The 19,663-nt window shown below is 41.1% G+C and overlaps 1 protein-coding gene across 2 annotated transcripts in view; it reads right to left on the bottom strand.

The window, feature by feature from the left end:
- B4GALT6 (beta-1,4-galactosyltransferase 6) overlaps positions 1-19,451 on the bottom strand; it is a 98,694-nt gene extending 79,243 nt beyond the window's left edge. For both annotated transcript variants that reach the window (XM_058692427.1, XM_058692426.1), the window contains exon 1: positions 18,974-19,451. In XM_058692427.1, the coding sequence (XP_058548410.1) occupies positions 18,974-19,088 (115 nt within the window). In that variant the 5' untranslated portion in view covers positions 19,089-19,451. The remainder of the gene's footprint in view (positions 1-18,973) is intronic.
- Between the last annotated feature and the right edge of the window lie 212 nt (positions 19,452-19,663).

The following is a 19,663-nucleotide window of genomic DNA, read 5'->3' as shown; positions in this document are numbered from 1 at the left end:
AATTTTTTTAAAAATAAATAAATAAATGTTAAAAAAAATTGAAAAAAAAATAAGAGTGGGAAATATGGCAGTGAATTACTGTAGAAAAATGATCCAGAGAAGAGATCAATTCAGATGCATGGAGAGAGACCGCAAATAGGGTCACATAGATAAAAGATCCCAAGATGAATTAGTCTGAGCTTGAACACAGTGCAGGAGAAAGAGGAAATGGTCAACTATATCAACTGCCAGGAAGGCTAAGAAGAAAAACTAAAAAGAATAGCTTGGGGTGCCTGGGTGGCTCAGTCAGTTAGGCATCCCGCTCTTGATTTCAGCTCAGGTCATGATCTCGCAGTTCGTGAGATTGCACCTTGCATCTGTCCACATGGAGCCTACATGGAATTCTCTCTCTCTCTCTGCCTCTCCCCCCATCAAAATAAATAAACTTAAAAAAAATAATAGCTTAAAAAAGTAAAACACTAATATTCAGTACATACTCCTTACCAGGCATCCTTAGAAAAGCTTCACATACACTAACTGAATTAATCCTTACAAGCAACCGTACAAGATAGGTACTAATATCATTCCCATTTTACAGAGTAAAAAAAAAAAAAAAAAAAAAAAAAAAGAGGCATGGTTAAGTAATTTGCTCAAGGTCACACAGTTATCAGGTGGTGGTGGAGGCAGAATTCAAATCCCAGCAGTTTAGCTCTTTACCACCACACTATTTAGCCTCTTAAAAATGCTATTAGGAGATCACTGTCAATCTTTTAAGAGAAGAGTTTCTGGGAAGCAATGGAAACAAAAGGCAAACAGGAAAGAGTAAAGTGGGTAGTGGCAAAGTGAAAACAGAGAAAATTGTGAGAGCAAAGTCAAGGGAAAGTGGGTTTTGTTTTTTAGAATAGGAGAAATCTGAGCATGGCTGTGGCCTAAGTAGAGGGAAGAAAAAGTACATTTAAATTTAAGGCACAAAAAGAAGTAAGAGGAAGGACAGGAAAGCACATTTCCACTGATGGGACAGTGTACACAGAGGCTGTGGGGTACACAGGTGCTGAGCATATCCGGGAGTAAACAACCCAACTTGAGTAGAGTTTGGAAGCAGGGGAAAATGATTTGTAAAGGTCCACATGGATGGATGGTGTGGGGGGGAAAAAAAAAACACAGAAGAAAAAAGGGGAGCGGACTTGAGGTCTTTGTGAAGATGAGAAGTAATGTTAACAATGGTGAGAAAGTGCCAGAAGTATAAGATTAGGAAGACTGTGGACTGGGGAGGTGCAAGGGAGAACAGGTCACAGCTATGGGGACTTGGCACATGGGAGGATGGAAGACAAGGACCAGACTGCCTGATGGCCACCGAGAGAGACGTCAGTGGGATAGGAGGTGGAGCTGGAAGGTTCTGAACTGATGCAGGCATATCTCAGAGACACTGCTGCAGTGGTCTGCTGCAGACCACCACAATAGATTTTTTTAATTAATTAATTATTTATTTAATTTATTTATTTTACTATAATAAATCAAGTCAAACAAACGTTGTCACTTCCCAGTGCATCTAAAAGCTACACTTGCACTGTACTCTAACCATGCAACAGCTTTATGTCTTAAAAAGCAATGTACATAGCTTTTTTTTTTAATGTTTATTTATTTTTGAGACAGAGCACGAGCAGGGGCGGGGCAGAGAGAGAGGGAGACACAGAATCCGAAGCAGGCTCCAGGCTCAGAGCCCGAAGTGGGGCTCGAACCCACGAAGCACGAGATCATGACCTGAGCTGAAGTCGGATGCTCAACCGACTGAGCCACCCAGGTGCCCCAAAAAACAATGTAATACCTTAACTAAAAAATACTTTATTGCTAAAAAATGTTAATCATCATCTGAGCTTTCAGCAAGTAATAACCTTTTCGCTGATGGAGGGTCTTGCCTCAAAGTTGATGGCTGCTGACTGATCGGGGTGGTGGTGCTGAAGGCTGGGATGGCTGTGGCAATTTCTGAAAATAAAACAACAACCAAGTTTGCCACATCAAATGATTCTTCCCTCCACGAATGATTTCTCTGGAGAATGTGATGCTGTTTGCTAGCATTTTATCCATAGTAGAACTGCAAAACTGGAGTCAATCCTCTCAGACCCTGCCACTGCTTAATGAACTAAGTTTATGTAATATTCTAAATCCTCTGTTGTCATTTCAGCAATCTTCACAGCATCTTCACCAGCAGATTCCATCTCAAGAAACCAGTTTCTTTGTTCATCCATAAAAAGCAACTCCTCACCCGCTCGAGTTTTATCATGAGATTGCAGCAAATCAGTCACATGATCAGACTCCACTTGTAACTCTAGTTCTCTTGCAATTTCCACCACATCTGCAGTGATTTCCTCCACTGAAGTCCTGAACCCCTCAAAGTCATCCATGAGGGTTAGAATCACTTTCTTCCAAACTCCTGGTAATACTGATATTTGGACCTCTTCCCCTCCATAAATGTTCTTAATAGCATTTAGAACGATGAATCTTTTCCAGGTTTTCAATTTACCTTGCCCAGATCCATCAGAGGAATCACTATGTATGGCAGGTAAAGCTTTATGAAATGTATTTCTTAAATAATACTTGAAAGTCAAAATGGCTCCTTGACCCATGGGCTACCGAACGGATGCTGTGTCAGCAGGCATGAAAATACTAACTTCATTGTATATCTCCATCAGAGCTCTTGAGTAAAGGTACCTTGTCAATGAGCAGAAATATTTTGTAAGAAAACTTTTTTTCTGAGTAGGTCTCAACAGTGGACTTTAAATATTCAGTAGTAAACCATGCTGTAAACAAATGTGCTCTCATCTAGGTTTTGTTGTTCCATTTCTAGAGCACAGGCAGAGTAGACTTAGCATCATTCTTCAGGGTCCTAGAATTTTGGGAATGGCAAATGAGAGATGGTTTCAATTTAAAGTCACCTGCTACATTAGCCCCTACCTAACAAAAGTCTGCCTGTCCTTTGAAGCTTCGAAATCAGGCATTGACTTCTCTTCTCTAGCTATAAAAGTCCTAGACGGTGTCTTCTTCCAATAGAAAGCTGTTTTGTCTATACTGGGTATCTGTTGTTTAGTGGAACCACCTTCACTAATTAGCTAGACCTTCTAGATAAGTTGCTATGGCTTCTACACCAGCACTTGCTGCTTCTCCTTGCACTGCCATGTTATAGAGACAGCTTCTTTCCTTAAACCTCATGAACCAACCTCTGCTAGCTTCAGACTTTTTTTCTGCAGCTTCCTCACCTCTCTCAGCCTTCCCAGAATTGAAGAGAGTTAGGGCCTTGCTCTGGATTAGGCTCTGGCTTCAGGGAATGTTGTGGCTGGTCTGATCTTCTATCCAGACCACTAAAACTTTTTCCATTTCAGCAATAAGATTGTGTCACTTTCTTATTCATGTGTTCACCAGAGTAGTGCTTTTAATTTCCTTCAAGAACCATTCTTCTGGGGGCACCTGGGTGGCTTAGTCAGTAAAGCATCCAACTCATTGATTTCAGCTCAGGTCATATCTCGCAGTTCATGAGTTCAAGCCCCATGTTGGGCTCTGTGCTGACAGCATGGAGCCTGCTTAGGATTCTGTGTCTCCTCTCTTTGCCTCTCCCCACTTGTCCTCGCATGCACACACATGCTCTCTTTCAAAAATAAACAAACTTTATGGGGTGCCTGGGTGGCTCAGTCAGTTAAGTGTCCAACTTCGGCTCAGGTCATGATCTCACGGCTCATGAGTTCAAGTCCCACGTTGGGCTCTGTGCTGAGCATGGAGCCTGCTTTGGATTCTGTCTCTCCTTCTCTCTCTGCCCCTTCCCTGCTCGTACTCTCTGTCTCTCTCAAAAAATAAATAAATAAAACATTAAAAAATAAAAAAATAAAATAAAATAAAAAAACCTTTCCTCTGCATTCATATCTTGGCTGTTTGGTGCAAGAGAGCTTTCCACCTGTCTTGGCTTTCGACATCCCTTCCTCACTAAGCTTATTCATTTTTAGCTTTTGATCTAAAGTGAGACGTGCAACTCTTCCTCTCACTTGAGCACCTAGAAGCCACTGTAGGATTATTAATTAGCCTAATTTCAATATTGTTGTGTCTCAGGAAATATAAGGAGGCCCAAGGAGAGGGAGACTAACAGGGAAGGGTCAGTCAGCAAAGTGTCAGAACACACACATTTATTGATTATTAAGTTTGCTGTCTTAAGTTTGGGTTCATGACACCCAAAACAATTACAATAGTAACATCAAAGAACACAAATCACCATAACAGATATAATAATAATGAAAACGTTTGAAATATAATGACAATTACCAAATGTGACACAAAGACATAAAGTGAGCAGAAGCTGTTGGAAAAATGGTGTCAACAGACTTTCCCGACGCAAGATTGCCACATTCAATTTGTAAAAAATGCATTATATGCAAAGCACAATAAAGTGAAGCATAATAAAATGAGGTACGCCTGTACTAACTGCCAAAATCATCCCAGGATGCAGAATGTTGGGGGCACAGGCTTCTAAAGAGAAGAGAAATGAATGAACATTTATTGAGTACCTACATTGGTCAAGCTACCTGCTGTATACAAATATATGTAAATATATACACATATAATTATATTTAAGTCTTTTTTTAGTTTTTTTAATGTTTATTCGTGAAAGAGACACAGAGCATGAGTGCGGGGGGGGGGGGGGGGGGAGAGAGAGAGAGAGATAAAGAGACAGAATCCAAAGCAAGCTCCAGGCTCCAAACTGCCAGCACAGAGCCCAGTGCAGGGTTCGAACCCATGAACCGCGAGATCATGACCTGAGCCAAAGTCGGACGCCTAATCAACTGAGCCACCCATGCATGCGCCCATGATTATATTTAATTCTTAAACTGCCTGTATGTATCAGGTTGAATGGAGACCTCCCCAAAAGATATGTGCACATCCTAATTCCCAGAAGCGGTGAAAATGTTATCTTATTTGGAAAAGGAGTCTTTGCAGATGTAATTAAGGATCCTGAGATGAGGAGATCATCCTGGATTATCCGGTGGGCATAAAATCCAATGACAAATGCATGGACAAGAAAAGGGCAAGGGATCATTTACACACACACACACACACACACACACACACAGAGAGAGAGAGAGAGAGAGAGAGAGAGAGAGAGAGAGAGAGAGAGAAGAAAGAAATGTAAAGATGGAAGCAGAGACTGGAGTGATGTGGCCACAAGCCTAGGAAGACAAAGAATGCCAAGAGGCACCTGAGGCTGGAAGGAAGGAAGGATTCTCCTCGAGAGCCTCCAGAGGGAGCACAGCCCTGACAACACTTGATTTCAGACTTTTGGTCCCCAGGACTGTGAGATAATAAATTTCTGTTGCTTCAAGCCACTCAGTGTGTGGTAATGTGTATAACGGCCATAGGAAACTAATACACTACCACATGGCATGGGTACAATTTTCCCCATCGTAAGATCCAAAAACAAACTCAGAAGCTGCATAGGTAGGTATTAAAAACTGGGATTCAAGGACAGGTCTGAAGGACTCTGAGGGGCAGCAATGTGTTAGAAGCAATGGTTGAAAGTCATAGAGCAGAGGGAGGGACAAAAAAGAAAAAAAGAAGAAAAATCTTCAATGTAAGAAGTTCTGAGGGGAGTGAAAAGGGATCAACCAGATTCCAACTAGTGCAAGGAAGAAGAGGAGGAAATCAGAAGGGGCACTTATAGTTTCCCATATTATCTACAGAACACATAAAGAATTGAACAATGTGGAAAAAAGAAAAATACTGCTTCTATTACACCCCTTGATATTAGTACAGATATCTGAATCAGATAGCTCTGAATTTCTAAGAACTCACAATAATCTTCTAAGTATCTATTTCAGATGCTTAAAGGTTTTCTTCTTCCCACGTCTAGCCCTTGTTCAACAAATTCCCAGAAATTACTCATCCAAGATGGTAAAGCTAAACATCTTATCTCTGTTAATCATGTTGTAAACCCCAGAATTAGGCCAGATAATATGTGAAATATTGTTCATACTTTGTCTAGGACCAAAGTACTGCCTGGGTTAAAAACAAAAAAGTAACAAATTTCTAGGCTGTGCCAGGCTGTAAGACAAACAATTCACTTTATGTCAAGGTACTATTTAAGCAGAGTACCTCACCATGGTAATGATAATTCAAAGCCAGGTATGGGCTCAAGGAAATCTGTAGAGCAAATAATTACCAACCTACAATAACTTCCTCCCCATCTTTCAAGTGAGTCATGGGCTGACTAACGAATAAAGAGAATGAAAGACTTCTTCTGCATTCAGAATCCCATTTTATCAAGGAATAATGAATTCGGTGGTTAGACACGGTACAGATCTATTTCAGATCTTAGCCAACAGCTACAGCTTTGCTGATGTAGACACTAAAAATTAACAAGAAATTCTTTACAACTGGTGCTTTTACCACTTCCACTCTGCAATTTAGCAGTCTTAGGTTATTTCTGGGGATTATTTCTGTTTGAATACTGATCAAAATTAAATATTTTTAAATAAAATTGGACTTTTCCAACAGTCTTAAAGACGTTCAGGGTGGAGACATGTGTTTGTTCAACACATATTTACTGAACGCTTACCATTTGCCAAGCAGTACCAGAAATTAAGGGGTCAGGGAGGTTCCTTTGTAAAAACCAAAATCCTAAAGCAGCATAAACTACCTAAAACATCAGAAGTACTTTTGCAGATCATCAGTGAAGCCTCGTTTAAACTCAGCTGATAATTCTAAAAATAGACTCTGAACCTAGCAATATGAAAACACTAACACAAGATATCAATCTGCACTGACATTTCTTAGTTGACTGTTGTTCACTTAAAATAGACACACGTTTCTTTAAAGCACAAACAAAAGTTAAGCATTATGCACCACATTGTAGGAAAGGAAAATTAGGAGGAAATGAGGGAATCAGGGAAGGAAGAATGTAGCCAATTAAATAGATTTTTTAACCTAATCGGTAAGGAAACTTATCTAATGAAATTACAGACTAAAAGATCAAACCATAAATAAACAGCCAGGCAACATTATTAAATTTTTGAAAATTAATGATTTCAGAATACATAAGGTGAATGTGAAATGAATCTTTACTGAAGAATTCTATCATGTGGGGCGCCCGGGTGACTCAGTTGGTTAGGTGTCCAACTTTTGATTTCAGTTCCAGTCGTGATCTTACGGCTCCGCACTGACAGCACGGAGCGTGCTTGGGATTCTCTCTCTCCCTCTCACTGCCCCTCTTCTGCTCACGCACTCTCTCGCTCAAAATAAGTAATTTTTTTTTTAATTCTCTCATGAGGAAAAAAGGTGAAAAGTATTTGAACTATATGTTTTATAATTATCCCCAATTTCCTTGTGTTTTCACAATTAAAATACCTTTTGAAATTTCAACTTATTTATGAAAGGAAAATGATTCTGTAACAAGCAGGAGAGAAGGAGACACTGTGGGAAATGAATTTCAAAGATTTCCAAAGCTAGAGCATATTTTCAAATCAATAAACAAGGCACCTTATAATTCTCTACCTTAGGTCTCTTGATTCAAATAAAAATAAAGTCCAATTTCTCTTCCTCTGAGTCAAACTAGAAATTGCATAAATCATAATTTCTGAGGTATTAGCGTAATTATCAGGAAAACAATATATATAACATGGTTTCAATAAGGTCACATTAACACTAGCAAACCTCAAATATTTAAAAATAAAACAAGACCCAATATTTCAATCGAGATTATAGCACCAAGTTTCATATACCTACTAAAGTGTAACAATATTACAAAGAGACTTTTCTAGAAAAATGCTATATAAAATGTTTTTAAATCATTGGCTAACATGCAAGGTTATCTGCTTTAATCCCTTTTACTGATCTGATTAAGTAAATTACAATGTATCTTTCTAATAATTAAAAACACTAACAAATTTCAGATCAACCTATAACTCAGTCACATAGTCAGTGCAGATTCACAAAGAAACACATGATCCTGGTTGTCTTAAAGGATGTATTTGTCCATTCTGTCCATTTCTATTCTGGAGGAAAAAAATTCTTCACCATGACAGCCATCTCCGCTCCAGTAAAACATGATGCTATAAACAAGTTAATCTAGTTTTTAAAAAGTAAGATTTCTTCTATGAAAGATCAAATGATATAAGATGATTAATTTAGAGAGGTAAACCTGTCAAGCACTTAACTTTTTTTCACCCACCAGTTGCGGTATTTTTCAGAAATAAAGTTCCCAGGGTCCAGAATTACCTAAGATGTATATTTAAAATGAACCAGAATCAGAATCAGAATCTCAGGTGATGAAACGTAGGAAATAAGTTTGTTTATGCAAAACACCTTAAGCACATTCCTGTTTGAAAACCACTGCTTGTAGTAACTCTTTAAAAATAACATTTGTAACAAGCAAAAAATTAGAACGTCCTTTTACATCAGTTTAATTATATTAAATAAATCCTCTTTACACAGCTTTCTAATTCATGCACAATTCATTCAGACATGGAAGAATCTAAGTTTACCTCCTAGTATAATGGTATCACACGATGATTTGGTCGAATCAAAGACTTTCACACACTCGAGTAATTAATCATGAAAACATAGATGCAAGCAAAAAGCCATATTTATTATGACTCTGGAGAAAAAAACAAGTTAATTACAAATTTCAGATTTAAAATTACTAAGTATGTTTTCCTAAACATTTCGCCACGCCACGCAGCCAAAAATATAACTGCTGACGAACACCCTTTAAGCTATCTTTCCTATTTTAACTGAGGGTTTTTGCTGTGGCTTTAAACTAAACTTTGCCAAGTTTTGATATGACTAAAAACAAGTATGCTGATGAAATATAACAAATCAAGTTGGCTCACTACAGGATTTATATACTAGAGAAAAATAAAATTGGGGTGTTACCTGAAATTCCCCAGTGAATCCAAGACATGGGATAAAAATGTCCACTACTAACTGGAGTAAAGTCTTAATTTTGCAAAGGCGTGTTAACGGTGGTGTAGGTATCCTCAGAAAACCTACTTTCAACCTTGAATCAGCCTGATCTTCACCATAAATCACAATATTACCTGTATAGTACTCTCTTTGCTACTATGCTAACAAAAGGCAGAAATGGAAAAAAATAGTCTTTTAAATATTAAATCACTGTGTCCTCCATGAATTAAAAAGAGGAAAGAGAAGAGAAAAAAGAAAAGAAAAGAAAAGAAAAGAAAAGAAAAGAAAAGAAAAGAAAAGAAAAGAAAAAAGAAAAAAACAGATACAGAGGGAAAAGGGGAAAAAAGGATGACAGAGATGACAGGGACAGGCTGTTCTGATTAAACTGGTAAACTGCAGTCTGAGGCAGTGGTAACAACAGCCAGCTCGGTCTAAAGCAGCCAGGAAAACTGACCAGGAGAACAGTGCACAAATCAATGCTCTTGGGAATTCCCAAAAGTGACCTAGGAAATCCAAGCTCTAGAAAAATCACTGCAATGTACCTCTTTCCACTGTCTCCCTGCAGTCTCCCCATCCACCCCCACACTTACTTAAGACAAACATGAAACGCAGGCTTGAAAGGGAAAGGAAGTCATAAAAGGCAATGTGGGGGTGGGGGGACAGGTGGAGGAACAGGTCTGCCCCTAAGCTGGGTGAGCAAGGGTGCTGTGGAGGTTAACATAGCATAACTGAGTGTAAGAGGCTATTAGAAGTCTGACCAGTCTCCCAAGCAAAGCACCTTCTCCAGCCTTAACAGGTGGTCATCTACCCCCGGATTAAAAACATGCTTATGAAGCACTTATTTCATTGTATACTGACAACTCAGAATGCTGTGGTTTCTTAAAATCTGCTTCATGGGGCACCCGGGTGGCTGAGTCGGTTAAGTGTCCAACTTCGGCTCAGGTCATGATCTCACGGTTCGTGCGTTCGAGCCCTGCATTGGGCTTGTGCTGATGGCTCAGAGCCTGGAGCCTGCTTCAGACTCTGTGTCCCCTCTCCCCCACTCATGCTCTGTGCCTCAAAAATAAACATTAAAAAAATTTTTTTTAATCTGCCTCTTTGTAACTAAACTACCTTTATGGCTATCTGACGCTATCCAAAAAAGTTTCATCTCTCTTCTACGTAGTCTTCCTTTAAGCTGAAGAAGACAGAGCTCATATTTCCCCCAAACCATCTTCCAGGGCAACAGTGATCAGGTCCTTCAACTCACTCACAGTGGAAGAGTCAGATACCCCAAGCTGTACATTTCAGCTCTGCCAGAAAACTACTTCAGCTCTTCCAGCAACAACGTGTGAGACTTCGGACAGGTGACAACCTTTGGGAGCCAGTCTTGCCTTCTCTTTCTTTACAAGACTATTCCATTAGCATGGGGCTGGGGGTGTGGCAAGGACAACTCTATGAAGCTCCAACAGTGAAGCAGTGGGCTACATTTGGGATCTTTCTCCTGTAACTTCTTTCTTTGCACAAAGATTTGACTCCAGAGACACCAAGGCCTCTGGGTCCAAGGTTCCTATGGCGCCGGCCCTTGAACAGAGGAGCAAACCTAGAGGCTCCAGTGGGGAAACAGGCAGCCATAGCTCTGACCACCAGAGAGCCTAAGGCCTACAAAGCCAAGTGTCCTGATAAGCCTTGTAGTATATCCTCTGATAAACAGGCTGGCCACACGACGGGCTAGGAAACTACCCACTGTATATAATAACACTGCCTCAAGAGAAAAATCCATCCTGTTCCCAGCTAAATTCCAACTGGTATTTGGAATACCTGCCACACAGAGACTACAAACCTAGATTAGGAGTTTCCCTTTTAAAAGTATCCACAGACGTGGCTATTTTTACCTTCAATAAACATTAAAAGGCAGTAATGGTAAACACTGCTGCAGAATAAATACATCATTTACCTCGTTCTGCCACATTAACAGACCTCAAATGTATTCATGAAAGAATAACATGAAGAATGGTATTTAGCATTGTCAGATTTCAACGAATAAATTTTCTCTTCAAAAATACCTAATTTCGGGGTGCCTGGGTGGCTCAGTTGCTTGTGTCCGACTCCGGCTCAGGTCATGATCTTGTGGTTTGTGGGTTAGAGCCCCACATTGGGCTCTGTGCTGACAGCTCAGAGCCTGGAGCCTGCTTCAGATTCTGTATCTCCCTCTCTCTCTCTCTGCCCCTCCCCCATTCACACTCTGTCTCTGTCTCTATCTCTGTCTCTCTCTCTCTTTCAATAATAAACATTTAAAAATTAAAAAAAAAAAAAAAAAACCTAATTCCCACAGGCCCCTAGGATTTAGATTCACATATACTGAAACAACATAGTGGAGTTACATATGCTGTTCAAGGATGGCAATCTGACTGTGGTAGGCAGTCTCTAAGAATGCCTCCTATTCCCTTGATTGTAGACCAAACTGAGTGGCTCTTTTCTGAGAAAACACGGCAAAAGTGATGAGGTTGTGAGCTGCCCTATGGAGAGGTCCATGTGGCAAGAAGTGAGGGAGGCCTCCAACTAACAACCTGCAGAGAACTGAGGCCCTCACTCCAACAGCCCTCAAAGAAATGAATCCTGCCCAAACCTACATGGGTGAACTTGGAAGGCTCCCCAGTGGAGCCTTCACCCACAACCCTGATCAACCCTCAATACTCTGTAGCCTCGTGAGAGAACTTGAACCACAGGCATGCAGCCACACCATATCCACATTCCTGGCCCATAGCAACTATGAGATAATACATATGTGTTCTTTTAAGCCCCTACATTTTGGGGTAATTCACAAAGTTATAGATAACTAATATGCTGACCAATCCAATTTTCTCTACTATTCCTAATTCTCAGCCCAACCCTCCATAAATTCCCAAGGTGTCTAACATCCAACATCCCAATGGTATTGATTAGTCAGCTGGTAAGAGAACAAAGAAGCCGCCCTACCAACAGAAGGGACTGAATTAGAAACATTCAGCCACTCAACAATTCTTTAGTAAGCCTCTAGCATGCACCAAGGCAGAAACCAAATCTCTTAACTTAGTTTAGGAAACAGTTCACTCTATACTTAGATTTGATCAAATAAACTGAGCCCCTCACTCTAAACAGATAACTCAGACACCTACCTAATCTAGTACGAACTCCCTCAACCTCCTTCTCCATATTCATCTAATTATCTAATTTTTTGCTACAGCAAACATCTTTATGTCCTCTCTTCTCCCATCTCCAAAACTAATGTACCTATACGCTTTATCCCACTCTACCTGCTCTAATTCCGATCTTGCTCCCTTTAATCCATTCATAGTGGCACCGCCTAAATATTCTGAAATGCAAATCTGATTGCATCACTCTCCTACTTAAAATTTAAGCTCAAGGGTTTGACATTGTCCTCAGGCTAACGTCCAAGTTCTCTTACCCAGTTTACAAGGATCACTCCGACTGGACCCATGTGTATCTCTCTGGCTCCAGCCCACACTCCTCTCTGTACTCTATGCTCTAGCCCCTAACTTTTTTTTGTTAACTTTCCATTTCCCCCTCACCTCTTAGCTTTCAAATATTCCAATCTAGCACGAAATATTTTTCCCCCAAGCCAATCGTTTAAGTACCTAATTTAAGCTTCTGGCCGCAGCTTCATCTTTGTCTTCTGCATAATGCCTAAATTAGTTTAGTGCCACCCCACAACCAGTGCATCCACAACAAATGGCATTTCACTCTACTCTAGAATAGTTATTCTTCAGTTGTGAGGATTTGTCACGGGTTATATGGTCTATGAAGACAAGGACCTGTGGATCCTGTTCAATGCTGAACCACAGTGTCCTGTAGAGACAAACATTTGCAGTATGAAGTCTTCCTAGACCACATGTTATAATCCGTTCTCTACTTACCTCCTACTTACCAAATTGGGAATTCTTCTAAGCATTAACCCATTGCAACACTTGTCTTGCTAATCATCATTTTTCATTCATTCATTCACTCACTCACAAAGGCCTCACTTCATTCCTATGATCTCTCTCTCTCCCTTCATTTTCCTGTTCCTGTTTCTCCACTTGCCCTAAGTTGTTAGATTTCATCCATGGCTATCTTCTCTTCGGCTTCCACAAGCTCTCCTTGAGTGGCCATCCAAACTTCCCATGATGTCAACCACATTGACTGCCTATGTGAGACTGGGGAATGAATAGGGTAACAGAGCCTTTTGGGAAACTTTTCAAACTACACTTAGGCCTCCTCCATATTTCGATTTAATCCTTAGCGCCCCATGTTTACCAGTAACTGACATGACGAGTTACTTCTACTTGCGGGAGTTAGTTTTATCACTCAGGTGTGTTGGGGGAAAAATAGGTAAGTACCATTTACGTATATGCTGAAGACAGCCAAATCTCTCTCTTGTTAGACGTCTCTCCTAGGCTCTAAGTTCTTATTTGCGTCTTCCTACCTACTGACATGTTCTTCCTGGGTATCCCACTCTAAAGAGTTAGGATATCCTAACTCACTCTCTCTAAAACCAAAATAGCTCCCTCAAAGCACATGCCTGTCTATACCTCCTACCAGCCACCTAGCTGTCTAAGCTGGAATACCAGCATCCTCCTAAAGCCTCTCTCTTTCCTTCAATGTCACTACTCACATCCTCTCAACTCTGTCTGGATCCAACTATGACCTTGATCAGGTTCTCATATTCTACTTTCTGAGCTACTGACATAACTTCCTACCTGGTCTCCCTGCCACTGGTTCTGCCCTTTATCAATCATGCTCCATGCTAAAAGAAATGCTCTAAAACAAAGGATTGCATCATTCCCCTTTTCAAAACTTCTGATGTTTCCTGCTACTCCCAGGACAAAAATTTGAGCCTGGGATCAGTGACCAGCAAAGAAAGGCCCGGAGGAAAGAAACCACTGACACCAAGACCCAAATCAAAAGAAACCCTAAAAGGAGCCATGTAGGTCAGAGAACTTGGTGAGGAAAACACCAGTGGACCTTTGACACACAAAGCAAACTTCAACAGCTCAAAAAGAACACAACCAGGCTCACACAGCCAGGGCCAGGAGGCTAAAGGGCTATGATAAGAAAGCTGCAGGGCAACTTGCCACCTTCTGAGCTAGCCAAGAGGAACTCAGGCAAGGAAAAAAAAAAAAAATTAAATGGGCATCAATGTTAAACATTCAGGAAAAATCAGTAGAAATACAACTACAGGATAAATGTATAAAAGCTTTGAAAATGGATACCATTGTAAGAAACAACTGAGACGATTTCATATGGAAAAAAAAAAAACTGTGAAAGTAATCTATAAAAATTTAGAAAAAAAATGTCAGGGGGCTCTCAGCAATGACCTAACTAAGCCACCGTCTCCCATAACGCATACCCGTGCACACAGACCCCCACGCTCTGACCACCCATCAGCTACACCAGAAGTAGCAGAGCTCACAAACCGCCCAGAGGCCCGCTAACAAAGCACTTGCGGGTAATTCCTTAAAGGTACCATAGGAATTCAGACCAAAGTGCCCCAACCAGATTCCACCTCTACTCAAAGAATAAAACAGCCTGTCAGCATGTCTAGGAAAGGTCGGAAGCTCTGGTGAGTCAAATAGACAGTGAAACCCCATTCCCAAAGGAGTTATGCAATCTTCTCCGCCATACTACCCCACTAATTATAGGCACATCAACTCTTTTTCTTAATCATAGACGCTTTGATAAACCTGTGCGAGTCAAGTCCAGCTTCTCTCTGCCAGGAATTTTTGGGTCCTGGACACCAAAATACTGGCTGACCTGCCACTCCACATCCTAAGTGGTAGCCGGGTGGAAATACTTCTGTTTTTAAGTACCTTTGCCCATGCTGTCCCATTGCTTAGTCCGGAAAACTCTCAATGGCCTGCTCCAACCACCAGCTCCTTCTGGATATCCGTAACTAGCCCACACTCCACAAGGCCTGGCTATAGCTCTTTCCTGATGTTCATCCCATTGTAGCATGAGGGAAGTAACTGTGTCTTAGTCATCTATCTTCTGTGCCTCAAACAATGTCCAGCCTATGTGAGATACTCCACTTGTGTTTACTGAATGAACTTGGAAGTCAGCTCATCTTCTCCTTTGATACTATAGCAGGAAAATAGAAGTACGTTGTGTTGGAAGTTACAATGGAAACTGTTTCACGCTAAATGGAATTTCACTGGCAATCCAGCCAGGTCAAGACCTTGGGGGGAAACTGCACTCATCTTTTTGCAATCCTGCACAAAAGCAGAAAGAGAATGAGAAACAATTAATGGCTCCTGACTCTACCAGGTGGGCTAGGGGAAGCGGTCTATGGACTTCCTGGGGGGGGTAGTCTGCAGACCAATTTCCCTTCTACTAAAGTTCATGATATAAAGACTATCCCTGTATTTCCAGCATGAATTAGAAATTTCAAGGAAAGGGGCGCCTGGGTGGCGCAGTCGGTTAAGCGTCCGACTTCAGCCAGGTCACGATCTCGCGGTCTGTGAGTTCGAGCCCCGCGTCAGGCTCTGGGCTGATGGCTCGGAGCCTGGAGCCTGTTTCCGATTCTGTGTCTCCCTCTTTCTCTGCCCCTCCCCCGTTCATGCTCTGTCTCTCTCTGTCCCAAAAGTAAATTAAAAAAAAAGTTGAAAAAAAAAAATTTTAAAAAAAAAAAAGAAATTTCAAGGAAAATGTTTCAAAATATTCTTAAGAATAATGAGCTTAGAGTTTGATGGAACTCATTGTAGCTTAACACCCATTAGCCAAAAAAACTGTTGAACACCAGAAAACACTGGAAACGAAATAGATCAGGCTGTCTACAACTGTGTGGTACTACACAGAGGGAAGAGAGAGAGGGAGGGAGAAACACAGGTAAAGAAAACTGAGGAAGAAGAACTAAAAATGACAGACCGATTGCCTGGGGGAAGGCGCATGACAAAAATAGGTCTCTGGACATAAAAGGCAGGAAAATATAATTAATGTCTACTCAACAAGTTGGTGTGGATAGGAATAATATGGGCTTTTTAACAGAAGAGATTTGAAACATTTATTTAAGATCAACAAAGAGTACCCTCTTACACAACATGTATTTTAGTCACATGAAAATTTTGCCCCAAGATGTAATTCAGGCTAAAAGATTAATTCTTTCGGGGCATCTGGGTGGCTCAGTCGGTTACGTGAGCGTCCGACTCTTGATTTCGGCTCAGGTCATGATCTCACGGTTTGTGGGTTCGAGTCCCGCATCCAGCTCCCCGCTGACAGTGCAGAGCCTGCTTGGGATTTTCCCTCCCTCTCCCTCTGGTCCTCCTGTCCCTTCTTTTTCTCTGTCTCTCAAAATGAATTTAAAAAACTTAAAAATAATTAAATATGAATTATTTCAAGAAGATTCTCTGTACACCTCATGCAAATTAGTTAGTTATAAGAACCTAATTAGTTTGGGGTACATCTCATTAATAAGAAACGTGTCATGAAATGGGAAGTATTCATAAGCATCTCTGTAGCATACCAAAGTACCATGGTTATCTTGAAAATCAACTTGTGCACTGACTGTTGCATTGTGAGCTGAACTAGCCACATTTTACATAAACTATCATTTTTATTTTAGAGAACTGACAAACTATGGTTGGATTCCTGTGTTTCACCTACATTTTCCCAAAAATGAACAAAGTGAGCCGGACACTTCAAAAAAAAAAAAAAACAAACAAAACAAAACTGACAGTATTTGTTGCCAATGGTAAAATTTGAGCTTTCAGGCAAAAATGTGAATTTTGGAAAACTGCTTCCCAACACTTAAAAGAAAAATAAGACTTTTTTTTTCCTGCTAAATAATACTTGGTTTGGGAAACAGACGATATAATAAATTGATAGTACTTTGTAAGTTTTGATTTTCATTCTTAAGTACTTTGTAAGTTTTGATTTTCATTCTTAACTGGCTTTAATCAACTTTTTTAAGTTATAAATCATAAGACCCACAAAAACAGTAGTTTAAACTGTGTCAGCCTAATTGTCTGTATGAAAATTGCCAAATTTTTTATGACATATCATAATGTTATGGCAAACATTAAGTATATAAGTGAGAAAAATGTATTAGTATATCACATCAACTGAATTCTAAGAATCTACAGATTCAGTGCACCAAGAAAAAGGGATGACTAAGAAGCAACAGCTGGAATTTATTTCCTTTGGTTAGATTTTTGAGTAACCTAAGTTCAACAAGTTACTCAAAATACCAAGAAACAAAACTGTTGCCTAAGTGCAAAAAAACTTTTTTCTCCAAAACCTCTCAAAGTTAAATATCTGATAAAATAACATCACCCAAAGATTTCCAACCTTTAAAGAGAGAACTACATGACAAAGTAAAAATTGCTATAGAATGAAGAGTTTATTATTTTTTAAATTTATTTTGAGAGCATGCATGCACGGGGGAGGAGCAGACAGAGAGGGAGAGAGAGAATCCCAAGCAGGCTCTGTGCTGTCAGTGCAGAGCTTGACGCAGGGCTCGATCCTACAAACTGTGAGATCATGACCTGAGCTGAAATCAAGATTCAGACACTTCACCTACTGAGCCATCAGGTGCCCCAGTAAGAGTTAACTTATAAGACTTCCAAAATGGCAGAAGATTTTAAGAACAGCCACCAAATATTTTGGTTAACTACTCTCAAATCCACCGAGCTATCGCTGTCATTTCTTCTACAGGTTTCCAGGGGATTTTATTCAGCCTAAGGAAAAAACTGCGTCAAAGGAAAATAATATTTTAAAATATTCACACCTCTTCAAACTTTAACCTAAACTTCTATTTTGGGATACATCAAGGTTTCAACAATTTATGTCTTCTCAAGCATCATTATCTGAGTTTAAACATCTTACTTGAATCCAAAAATTTAATCAAGAAAAAAATCATACAGTGATCCTGTTTTAGGAAATAAAACCGTCTCAATAAGGTTTGCCTCTTCCCTCTCCCCTGAAAGTCATTAATATAATCTACTATTGCACAGGACAATATCCTGATAACAATTCCATCTCAAAATTTTGCAGTTGTTTTCACTGTATAAGAGGCCATTCATTTTTGCCTGAACCAGGGAGAAATGGCACTGGCTCAAAAGCCTACCAGTGTCTAAAAAGAAATAATAGGAGATCCACATTAATACTAAGTTAACATTAAACTCATATTTCACACTAAATACACTAACATTAAATACATACCATAAATATTTAACATTAACTACATAATAACCAGGAAAAACCCAGAAAAAGTTTGGGAGACACGATGTGTTTTAATCCCATATGAGGTTCCTAGGTTTTAGTCACTAGAATACCACATTGACACCTTTTCAACCAAAGGGGGCTGAGTAATTAGAATATATAATAAGCCAATTCAAGTAGATTATTAAGAAGGGTATTTAGGCCAAAGGCCCAAAAAATGATAAGTAGGATAAAGTTAAACTACAAACTATCCCACAAAATTGTTGTTTTAATCGTTATTTTATCTCAGAAGTCATCCTAACAGGTAGCAGACTCTACCTACCCTTGAAAAGCAGACTAAATAATGGAGCATTGTTTTCATAAGAAAACTCATCGCCTAAAAATTCCTGAAGTGAGTGGCACAAATGTTCACTGACCCCATTCTAAAAAAGTGACCTAGAACACTTGAAAACATACATTCTTGAACTCAATCACATTCGCTGGTGTTGGTTTCTCCATATTTTTACAATCAGCTATTATATCTGAGAGTGTGTGAATAAAACTACGATTAAGCACTGAGTTTAAGCTTAAAGGACCCGATATTAAGTGAATAACACTGTCATGAATACTCAAGAAAGCAACCAGGGCATCCGGGGTCACCACACCTAATTTTGCTGTGTCCGTTTAATGCAGTCTTCAAGTTATTCAAACGTGCACAAACGAAACTCACTCACGTACCACAGCCATGCCCCCCAAGCAGTTTATCTGACACTCGTGAAATAACATTTCAAATAAAACGCTTTCTGCCGGGCCCCTGTTCGCACGCCTTCCAAATCCCGTAAGTGAACATCCTCCGTTTCCTTCGGCGTGACCGAGAGAAGTGAGGGTGTGTCTCGGTGCTTACCGATGCCTGGAGCCACATAGACGAAGTAGAGGCAGGACGAGGAGAGGGAGAAGAAGAAGATGAAGGCAAGGAGGGAGCGATTGGAGACCCGCATCATCCGCTTGAGCACAGACATCTTCCTGTTCCCGGCCAGCAGCTCGGGCTGCGTTCTCAGGCCGGACTTGGGGGCACCATCCAGGCCCTAAACTTCCACGAATGTGCTAAGAATAGCGAGACTGCAACGGGGTCCGCGTGGGGAGGCTCTGGGGGAGGGCCGGGGCGGGAAAGAGGAAAGGGGAGGGAGGCAGCGCACGGAATGAATGGGAGGCCGGAGAGTCGGGGGAGGGAAGGGGGGGGGGGGGGAGGCAAGGCGGGGTGGGGGCCGGGGACAGCAGGACCTGAAGAGGCCGAGGAAGGGCAAGGACGTGCTCTTTATCCCCACCCCCGGCAGCGGCGGGAGGAGGGGCTGCAGGTGGGGAGAAGCGCGGGCTGCACGCCGCGGCGCCCCTGCGGAGAGGGGCAGCAAAATGCAGCACGCCCGGGCTACCCGCGTTCACCGGGGTGCGGGACGCGAAGCCCCCGCGCTCCGGAGGCTGCCCGCCTGCGCTCGGCAGGCCTGTGCCGCCGCCTCGTCCGGGCCGCGGCGTCTCGTGCCTGCGCGGGGCTAGCGTGGGCGCCGGGGCCGCAGCCGGCGCGCGCGACGCGCGGGGG

This window comes from Neofelis nebulosa, chromosome 11 (assembly GCF_028018385.1).
Source record: "Neofelis nebulosa isolate mNeoNeb1 chromosome 11, mNeoNeb1.pri, whole genome shotgun sequence".
In the NCBI taxonomy this organism is placed as follows: Eukaryota; Metazoa; Chordata; class Mammalia; order Carnivora; family Felidae; genus Neofelis; species Neofelis nebulosa.
This window is presented reverse-complemented; position numbering and strand designations above follow the sequence as displayed.